This window comes from Solanum verrucosum, unplaced genomic scaffold, assembly GCF_900185275.1.
Source record: "Solanum verrucosum unplaced genomic scaffold, falcon-dt-bn FXZP01000022.1, whole genome shotgun sequence".
NCBI lineage: Eukaryota > Viridiplantae > Streptophyta > Magnoliopsida > Solanales > Solanaceae > Solanum > Solanum verrucosum.
This window is the reverse complement of record NW_026020086.1, coordinates 4,308,961-4,319,841: the sequence shown is the minus strand read 5'-3', so window position 1 is coordinate 4,319,841 and position 10,881 is coordinate 4,308,961. Positions and strand designations below refer to the sequence as shown.

General features: G+C 35.4%; 1 protein-coding gene across 1 annotated transcript; it reads left to right on the top strand.

Annotated features, from left to right (window-relative positions):
- The first annotated feature begins 2,128 nt into the window (after positions 1–2,128).
- Positions 2,129–10,726, top strand: LOC125824299 (ubiquitin carboxyl-terminal hydrolase 23). The gene is made up of 10 exons (XM_049503648.1): positions 2,129–2,657; positions 5,312–5,426; positions 6,183–6,293; positions 6,849–7,021; positions 7,239–7,565; positions 8,007–8,132; positions 8,296–8,979; positions 9,182–9,851; positions 9,942–10,035; positions 10,255–10,726. The coding sequence occupies exons 1-10, from the start codon at positions 2,325–2,327 to the stop codon at positions 10,415–10,417; spliced, it is 2,796 nt and encodes a 931-aa protein (XP_049359605.1). The 5' UTR covers positions 2,129–2,324; the 3' UTR covers positions 10,418–10,726.
- Positions 10,727–10,881: the final 155 nt, after the last annotated feature.

Sequence of the window (10,881 nt, the reverse complement as noted above, 5' to 3'; positions counted from 1 at the left end):
TTCATTTCTTTATTAAGACTATATAACATACTAATAAAAAAATTGTCTTTGTTGAATATATTTTTGACAAAAAAATTCATGAGTCAATATTGGCTATGTATCAATCCATTTTTTATGGATTGAAATTAGTTAAATTAATAAATGGACAGAGGTCACTCAAAATTGAGCGAATTATGTTTTTATTGACTAATTTGACACCTCGAAAAAATAAGTAATTAACAAAATCAATTTCCTTAAGATTTAATACAAAAAAATATGTACAATATATTAAACTCTTGTTATGCGTGTATACAAAAAAGCTTGGTTTAATAGAATTTTATCTTATATTTTTCTATTAACGACGTGAACATACATGTGACTTTTCTTCACACAATAACAACTTTTACTTTTTGCCAAGATTAAAATCTTTTTTTTTTTCAATGTACATAGATCATTAAAAAATTTCTATATAACAACATATCATTATAATAATCATTAAATTCTCACACAAATAGTTCCAAAATTTGACCATAAATGCCAACTTATCATAAAGATAATCCACTTTTAGGTTCCATGCATCGTCTTCATGGATATATTCAATGATATAGTCAAAAATTTTATAAATAGTATTTAAATTTTGGATAATAAGTAATTTTTTTCTGATGATTGAGTGCACCTAAAAAATAATAATCAAGCTAGATAATATTTAACTAAATTATAATTTTTAACTAAAAATAGTTTTCTTAATAAAACAAAATATGATTTTTAAGGATGAATTTACGTTTTTGGTCCATTTTAATCTCAAAACCTTAGGCCCAATTTCAAAGCAAGATCCATTTGATTTCAATTGCTAATCAGACCTAGCTAGACCAAGTTTTAAAGCAAAAATTGGAAGGCCACAAAATAATATAACTTTCTGTGGACGATGGAGCATAAGCATCTTGCATCGAGGAGATTTATGCATATTCTTAACTAACTATCGAGCTACTACTTTTTATTGTATTTACGGATTTTTAAAATACTATATATATAATTATATAGTAATTTTTTCTACAGAATAGTGTTCGTATGACCGTTCTAACACCCTAGTAGCTCTATCCCTGAAGCTATAACTAATTGAGCTACTACTTTTTATTGTGTTTACGGATTTTTAAAATACTATATATATAATTATATAGTAATTTTTTCTACAGAATAGTGTTCGTATGACCGTTCTAACACCCTAGTAGCTCTATCCCTGAAGCTATAACTAATTGAGCTACTACTTTTTATTGTGTTTTACGGATTTTCAAAACGTTATATATATAATCATAAAGTAACTTTTTCGGAGAATAGTGTTCACGTGACCATCATAACACTACGATAGCTCTATACATTTAACCTATAACTAATTGTTCTCCTATCTTCATATATCAGAAAAAAAAAACAATTAAGAAAATCAATTTCATTTGAAATTTAATATACTAATAACGCGCAATATACTAAATTCTTACTTTACACGAATACAAAATAGCTTGACTCAATGTAAATATTATTATACATTTTATTTTATTTTTCCATATCCATGACTTAAATATACATATATCCTCTCATTTGAATAATTACAATATTCATGTCTCGCCAAGACTAAAATCCAAATTCCCTTTAATCCTTTTCCCCCCTTACCTTAAAACCATAACAAATTTCTTTCAAAATTTAATGATAGGTAAGATAAATAATGTAGTGATTTTAACATTAAAATTTCCATTAACATGGGTTGTGGTGTACTAATGAGAATATTTCACTATTAACTAGATGTCTTGGGTTCGAGCCTTGAGTATGAAGAGAATCCTATTTGGAACGCCACCCTCGAATGGATCCTGCAGTGCGTGATTCGAATTTAATCGAGACTCCAATGTGGGCTCCGAACACCGAATAAAAAAAATAATTAAAATTTCCATAATTTTTCTAACGTTCAATTTCTACCACTAATCATATTACAATTGACTTCTTCAACCTCACAAAAACCACAAAAAAAAGTATATTTTTTAAATGACAAAAGTACCCCTATATGTACATGTGTCAAGTTCCTATAACCTATCTAATGTATCGCGGAACAGCGTAACACCTTACTATATCTGTTTTACCTAGTAGGGTTTTAAGCTTCTCTTTTAGCTCGTCTCTTTCTCTAAGAGCCGAAATACTCAAACCCCTTTTCATTTTTTCACAATTGTTCAGTGAATTTCTGGTGAAAAACCCAATTCGTTTCATATATTTATGCTAACAAACGAGTGAAAATAGAGGAAAACAGGCAAAATATCCAGTATCCTTTGATACTTTTATGTGGAAAGTAGAAGAGGGGTTTAATGGGTGAAGCTACAATGGATAGAATGGAGGAAAATTTGGGTCAAGAATTATCTGGGTTAATTGGGTCGGATCCGGGTTTGGATACATCATCGTCGTCGTTGTTTCATAGGAAGATTGAGTTTCATTTGGCGAAGAAACCGTTTAATGGGTTTATCAGTGGGAAAAACAATGCTGGGTTTCAGCTGGAAACACTGAACCCGAGTTCGGAGACCCGTAAAGAAAATGGGTCACTCGTCGCCGGGAAAAAGGGTGGCGGTGATGTGGTGATGGAAAGTAATGGGATGGATCCGGAAGTGAGCTTTGGAATTGCTTTCAGAAAGATTATGAGAATTGTGAGTTTCTCTAAAGAGGTTCTGTGCCTTTTTTGGAATTTTTTAGCTGATAAATTTATATGTTCTCGCATCTATTATTTATGTCAATTGAAGCTTTTGTCTTCCATTTGCTATATTTGCCCAGCTAAATATGGATAGTTTAGAATTTCTTTGCTTTTGATATTTGGGTTTTGTTTATATTTGATACTGCTTTTGAGCTCAATCTTTGGGTATTCTGAATTTTATTTTGATGTTTAGCTTTCAAAGCCTCTTCCTTTTTCCCATTTGTGATTCTAATAGCTCTGAGTATGTTTAGCATCATTAGTAGTCCTATGAATTTGCTTGTCAAATTCCCCTTAAGTCGCTAAATTGTGCTCTCTGTTACACTTTTTGGTCCATCTGTATCCTTGCAATGAGCAAATAACAGACTCGTCTATGAAATGGGTGGACTCTATGTGTCCAAATTCTACGAGATAAGGAAGTCCAGATTTAACGCGGAACTCTCAACTATGGTTTAAAATTACCTTTATATTGGAGCTCCGTCCGGGGTCATGGGCAAAATGAGGCTTTTTACTGATGTCGATGATAGTATTAGCCCAAAAGTCCAACGGAGGGCGAAGTTTCTCAATTTCGGGTAGTTCTGGGGCAATTTGATTTGATCTTCCCTACTTTTTTGGTAATTTATTGTTGAGTTGGTTTTCAAAAGGGATTTGTTCTTCTCTTCTTTTTTCCTCTCTTTCTCTTTGTTAGATTTGTTTTCATTTCACTACTAGTATTCAAGTACTTTGACATGACTATTTTCACTTAATTTGCACGTGGTTGCACGTATAGTCTGTTAGCTCCTTTATACTAGGAAGAATATCTTTTATATAAAAGGGTTGAGATGGAGGTCAGAAAGGTGATTCTATCAACACAACCACAAGTGCTCCTCAGTCCCAAGTCAGCTATATAGATTCTCACTTCTCCATTTAAGCTCAACTCATGTTGTGATTATACCAGATATTGAGTTAAATATAACTCATTATCCCAATTCGTAGATAATCAGCTATATGGATCTTTTTCTTCTATTGTGCCATATCTTTGGTTAGGTCTGAATTGATCACCTAAATGAAAAGGTTATTCTATGATGACATTTTTTGTGTGCTTGGCTGGAAAAGTATTGATGTTTTCTCCATTCTTCAATGCCTTCCATCCATTATGGCTCAGAACCTGTACAAAGTCACCTTTCTATGCGTAACCTTCAGTAGAATATAGGGTTCTGTCAGATGATTGTCTGGTAAACATCATTTTCAAAGCTTTAGAAGTCCCAAAAGACAACTTGTTATCCAACACTTACCAAAACAAATACGACGAGTTATTGGGTTCTGAGCTAAGCCTTGGAAATTGTAATGCCATAATGCTTTTCAAATTCTCCTAGCCCTATTTCCTACCCTTGCCCTTTGGGTTGATTATATTGCTCGAATCATGATTATGTATGCTTTTAGGTCACATTTTTCTATTTTCCCATGAAAACGTAAGGTAATCATGTGGCGTGAAGGGGTTGCTATGTTCAAAACTTATATACAAGCAAGCTAAGAGCTTCCTTGTTTAATTTTGCAAGGAGCTGAAGGACAATCTGTCTCCCACTCTGAAAGAATCTTATACCTTTATGTAACGGTACAATACCACTATTATCTGTTTGTCAGAGAAGTGAATCCCCACTTACATTAATCTGTTCCTTCTAATAGAGGTGTGTATTTTTGTGTAGGCTGTATAGTTGTCTACGGATGTAAAATGGTTTATAAAGCTTGTGGGTTGCCTTAAATCTTTTAGGTAGGATACCACAGCAATCATATTTTATGATAATCAACTTTTGGTAAGCTTATTCTGGCAATTTTTGGTTTACATTAAAGTCTACATGTTTTAACCCAAAAGAAATTCCGGTGTAAGGAAGGGTCTTTTTTTATGAAGTAAGATGAGAGAGATGTGATAAGATACCAAAGGCTCTAGGAGTTAAAAGCGCTGGTTTGATAAGATAAAATGGTTTATTTTGTGATTATATTGTCTTGTCCCTCACGAAGTGGGCAAGGGATGAAAAGAGTTTATATGTATCTTGTGCTGCTCTACCGTTCTTTGAAAGGTTTTGATTGGAGGCCCATTATCCTGTCGCATGTTATTGGAGATAACTTTTGGTCGTACAATGTCACAATCAAATCTGCACTAGACTGCATATGTGAACCCCAAACTAGTGTGTATCTTTTCTGTTGTCTTCTTTTCCTTAAATTGAGGCACTCTTTCCTTGTAGAGTGCTTTTTACCATAAAAATTAGTAGATGTGTGTCCTAATATTATGAACTAATTGATGTGATGTTAAGTCATGTACTTTTTCTATTTCAAGTAGCTCTGAGATTGTAGCTGCTGGAATGCGTGGAACTTATAGTTTCTTCCTCTTGGTCCTCTGATGAGTGATGCTCTTTAGTGGATTATGGAATTTGATCTTGATCTATGGTGGGCAAATTGAACTACTTTATGCTTTACCTTGTTCTCGTTTAACGAGTTCAAGAATATTGTTGGACAAGAATTACCAGATGAATCAACGAGGCCTGCTAAGACCATTTTATTTACGCTTGGAGACCAATTGTATTTTATGGAAGTCTCCACATTGCTTAATTATGGGACCGGTTGTTGTTGTTACAGGGAGCTGGCTTGCAAAATCTTGGGAATACCTGCTTCCTCAATTCAGTATTACAGTGTCTGACATACACTGAGCCATTAGCAGCATACTTGGAAAGTGGGAAACATCAAAGTTCCTGTGAGTCTCTCTCTCCTGCATATGCATGTTTGTTTTCAGCAATCTTAAAATCTTCTGACCTCCTTAGAGGAGGTGGTTACATTAATTTGTATTCCAGCATTTCACCTACCTTAACCGGAAGAAGTTTGCAGGTAAACTGCTAATGTGCTGTCTGGACCTCTTCTTAGATCTTTGAACCAATTGCTGAAATCAATCGGATTTGAATTGATAAATGTCATTATATTATTTAGTATTTACTGCTTCAGAGATTTCTCTTTCACCAGAATAAATGGTACCAAATGCACTCAAAACATGTCAAATTGGATTTGTTAAAAAATGTCTTACCCTACCTTTCTGACCCGTACTGTAAAATTTGATAGAAACTGGATAATATACAAAGTTTAATGGTGTACTGCATGAAAAGAAGTTTAAGCTATAGTAGGAGTGGAGCTGTTAAATAATTTAATACGAATGTACTTTTGGAGATGCATAGAGCCTCAGCTTACGTGGAATAACATTTATGTGTTTGTCTTTCAACTATATTGCACGCTTATAAACATGTTCATGCTAAGTCTGTCCATCTAAATTCATAAAAAGGATATGAACTTCTTTGGTCTTTTTGAAATGAATATTTGAGTGGACTGTATGAGCTGTCCACATAAACTAAACTTGGGTTTTGGTTTCTGCATATAGATATTATGTCGGTTCTGGACTTGAATCCTTAATTTTGTCAGAGCATATATGTTTGTTAACTTGTGTTTTATTGTTTTATTGAAGGTCGTATGGCTGGTTTTTGTGCTTTATGCGCCATCCAAAAACACGTGAGTCGTGCTTTGCAGGCAACTGGGAAAATACTGGCGCCCAAGGATCTTGTGTCAAACTTAAGATGTATCTTTCCTATTCCCTGTAGTTTATTAATTTATTTTGAATCTGTGACTTCTGCTATTAATCTACAATTTAAAGTTGTTTCTCTGGTTATTATTCTCTATTCTTCCGATGATTGATTTACCCCTTCCTCACTTGTTCTTAGTGTCCTTTTTCCCCAACAAGAGCAATGCAATTTCAGTCATGTATTGTTCGTAAACTTTTTATTTTTGTTAGGATATGCTGAGTTATCATTTAAGTCTGATGTCCAATATTTTTCAAAATCTGATGGCTTGACTTTTTATTTTTGTTTTATTTCCATGCAAAGTTTAGTTTAGTCAGAAAGTTAATAAAGGGATGATAACAGCAACTATGCCTCCGTCTCTAACAAGCCGGGGGTTTAAATAAGGGTATGATAAAAATTTTTTAGAGGCTGACAATAAAATTCTTGCTTCTCTATCCTTGAGATTTACACCAAGTATACTGCTTCAGAATATGCCTATTATTTTTCTTATTATTCCATATTTGAAGGCTTTTAGACATTTGACTATCAGGGTTAATCCTTAATTATGTGTTTAGGCATATCGCGGAATTTTCGAAATGCTAGACAGGAGGATGCACATGAATACATGGTGAATCTGCTCGAGTCGATGCATAAATGTTGCTTACCTTCAGGAGTGTCTAGTGAATCCCCCAGTGCTTATGAGAAAAGTTTGGTTCATAAGATATTTGGTGGGCGTCTTCGCAGTCAGGTGCATTTCAGTTGTTCTTCTGTTAGTGTGGTAGATCTAGTAACTTTTGGGGGTTCAGAAAATTTTTACTTGCTGTGACTTGATCTCCCTCCCCTCCAAAAAAAAAGAGAAGTGTTTTTTCGTTGTGTGTGGGTGGGGGTGGGGGATATTTCCTTGGTTCCTTTTCTAACAGTTCTTTGACTCCTCGCCCATCTGCATCTTTCCAAATCATCTGCAGGTGCAGTGCATGCAGTGTAAATTTTGCTCCGACAAGTTTGATCCATTTCTGGATCTAAGTCTAGAAATTTTAAGGGCAGATTCACTACTCAAAGCACTTGACCATTTTACTGCCAGAGAGCTATTAGATGGTGGTCAGAAGCAGTACCAATGTCAGCAGTGCAAACAGAAAGTGAAGGCTACTAAACGGCTAACAATTGACCAGGCACCTCATGTTCTAACCGTCCACTTGAAGCGATTTGGTTCACATGTCCCTGGGCAAAAGATCGATAAAAAGATTCACTACGGGCCTACTTTAGACTTGAAACATTTTGTATCTGATACCTATGTAAGAATAGTTTTCCTCCTCGCAGTCGAGAACTCCTTTACCTTGTTTCATTTAATATTTGTCATGTGAACCTGCTCTTATTTTATGATTTGACTAATCTCCAAATAAGAAAATTAGCAGCCTATAAAATGGACGATGAATTGACGTGAATGTTCTGGAAAATTCATTGCATTGCATGTCAAGTAGTTGAGAAGATGTTTTTTTCCATCAATTCTGATGATATTCTTGTGTGTGATAGTTTTAGACTTCACCAATGATGTATCAACTTTACATAACAAATAGTGGAAACAATTCGTATAGGCTCAAATACATGCAATACTGGTGCTTACTTTACTTGCTATTATCCTGCTTTGATACTTCTGTGATACTTTTTTGGTAGTTCCTTTATATCTTGAATTCCTCTATTTTTGGAAACTCATGGGATTCCCTCTTATTTTGCAGAGTGGTGAATTGAAGTACACACTCTATGGTGTGCTGGTTCATGCAGGTTGGAGCACCCACTCTGGTCATTATTATTGCTTTGTTCGCACTTCAAGTGGAAATTGGTACTCCCTTGATGACAATCAGGTATATACATTTTGCTTTCTATTGTTTGGCTTTTAAATGTTTCAGCGTTTCGGGAATTATTATTATTTTCATAAAAAAAACTTAAGCAAATGGTTTATGGTAGTGTAGTTTGGCTGTCGTAAGAATAGCTTCTGAATATTTCTACTCTTCTATGTACTTGTAGGTTGTTCAAGTGAGTGAGAGAAAGGTGTTGGAGCAGAAGGCATACATGTTGTTCTATGTTCGGGATAAGAAATCTCCTGTGCCTAAGAAGTCGGTAGATGTTGCCCGCAATGATAATGTGATTACTAATGGCATAGGAAATAAAATATATTCTAATCACAGCCAGAGATTTAAGGATACTGTTCAAAATGGATTTCATTTGAAGAATGAGGATTCCTTATCTGGTACAAAAGACCAAAGGGAGACATTAAGTGCCGAAGTTTCAAAGGGAACTTCAACAAAGGATCTGGCACCCCCAAAGGTTAATGGTGCAGTAGTTAGTGGGTTCTCTTCTCACGGAGGGGCTATACGGCCTGAAAATTTGTCAAAAGTACAAGAAACAGGTGACAGTGTAAAGGACCCTTCTGTTGTAGACACAAATGATGGAACATCCTTACTTAAAGCTAAGCCTGCTGTTCCAGTCTCCAATGGAACTCATAGACTTGATAACAAGGGTGGAACAAGATGCGGAGACTCTACCTCACTACCTAATGCCAATGTAACCATCAAAGAGTTGACTTGCTCTGCTGCAAAACCATTTCACTGTAGCAGCGTAAATAGTGACAAAGATCCAAGTACTCCTAACAAACTGTTGAACAAAGTCAAACAAGTGGAATGCAGCAAGGCAGACACCAACTCTCGAGTGGTAATATATATATATATATATATTTCTTATTGATTATTGTGCTATGCTCCTCCTTATGTCGTATCTTATTTCTTTCATGCTGGATCCTGGATACTGCTAACCAAACTAGGTAAAGAAGCAGTGCTTTTCTGATACAGCTAACCTAACTAGGAAAAGCAGTGCTTTTTCTTTGTCTTATGTTTATTGATAAATTTCCTTTCAGGTAAAAGACATCTCCAATGGCAGTTTAGGTGGTCCAGCTGTTGAAGTTAATAATGATGTTGGACAGAGAAAAGCAGGTGCTGAATCGTCCGGAGTACTGAGCCAACCAACTATGACTAGCTCAACAGAAAAGGTAGCTATTGACAAGGCATGCTTGAAAGCCAAAAAGAAGTCTTTCAAGAGTCGTGTCATCAAGATGCATCTCAGTTTTATGATCTTAGATCCAGCTTTGGGATTGAATAGGAAGAAAAAACTCAAACGAATGAAACATAAAATTGGAAAGAGAAAGCGTAGCAATCCCAGTTCCGTGGATGAGAGTAATTCTGATCTTGGGCCATCTACATCCAACTTATCCCATACTTTGATATCTTCTCCAATGCATTCTCAAAGAAAGAAGTCAAAATTTGGTTCCAATGAGAAAGTTTCCAGTGTAGATACGAAAACTGCTGGACACAATGGGGATCTGCTGAGGAATACAGTTAATGATGCAAGAGTTGTGAACAATGGCACTGTATTAGCAAATGACAAACAACAACAAAAAAGTTCTAGCTTGGCACCAGTAGGTAGTCAAGGTGTTGACAATAAACAGTCTACCGATTCTAAAGAGACTAAAGTAGTTGCAACACGGAAAGGTCTGTTGAATATGCTTACCAGAGGGTTGGAGTCAAGCGGTAAGTACTTATTTGCAACTACATGTGCCTTTGTGATTGTATTATTGCCTTTGTCAGCTGAAACATAGCTGCTTCCTATTTGATTCACAGTTGCTCGTTGGGATGACGTCGAAGTTCGTTCCTTGAATGGTGTAGAAGCACAGAACGGAAATTGTGTCACCATTGGGTACATTGGGGATGAGTGGTGAGTCTCTCTGTCAATCATGGGCATTCTTGTGTTTAAAGATCATAAAACGTATGCTCTAAGAATGCTGTTTGATCTTTTTTCTTGATGTGGATATTCTTTTGGGGAGTAAGGTCTCCGTACATCCTACCCTCCCTAGACCCATTGTGGGATTACATTGAGTATGTTGTTGTTTGTTGTTATGTTTCAAGTACAACTTTTGACAACATTTATTTTTAGGGATGAGGAATATGACACAGGTAAGAGGAGGAAGATTAGGAGCTCCAAAATTGAATTTGGTGGACCAAACCTTTTCCAAGAAATTGCAAGCAAAAAGACGAAGGTTAAGAAAGGGAGGCTTGAGCGTTCTAGCTCTGCAAACCAGCCTTTCAGGATATTATAATGAACCTGCGCAAACATATTTTAACTTGACCTATCGAGGAACACAACCCAATGAATTCCACACAAGGCGTCACTGAGATGGTAACGGTCTGCATCCCGGGCTTGGTCCAGTTTTAACTTTGGCTGCTAAGCTAATTTTTAAGCCTACCATTGAAGGCTTGAGCAGGTAATGTGTATCTTTTTTGTAGCAAGTGGTTTGCCTCAGTTTTGGCTTTGTGAGGTCTTGAGAAAGATGTAATGTTTGTGGACATTAGATCATATGACTCATCAAATGAATGACATTTGTGTTTGAAAATGTTTGTTTCACTTTCTCTTTGTCCATAAATGATATTTCTGTATTTCTAGATCTGGTGAAATATTTTTTTAAAAATTGTTCTTTCCTAAAACCTCAACTTTTTTTTCCAAGTAAAATACAGGTGCAAAAACAAAAGTTGAAACTGACAATGTTGATTTCATTATGTCAAA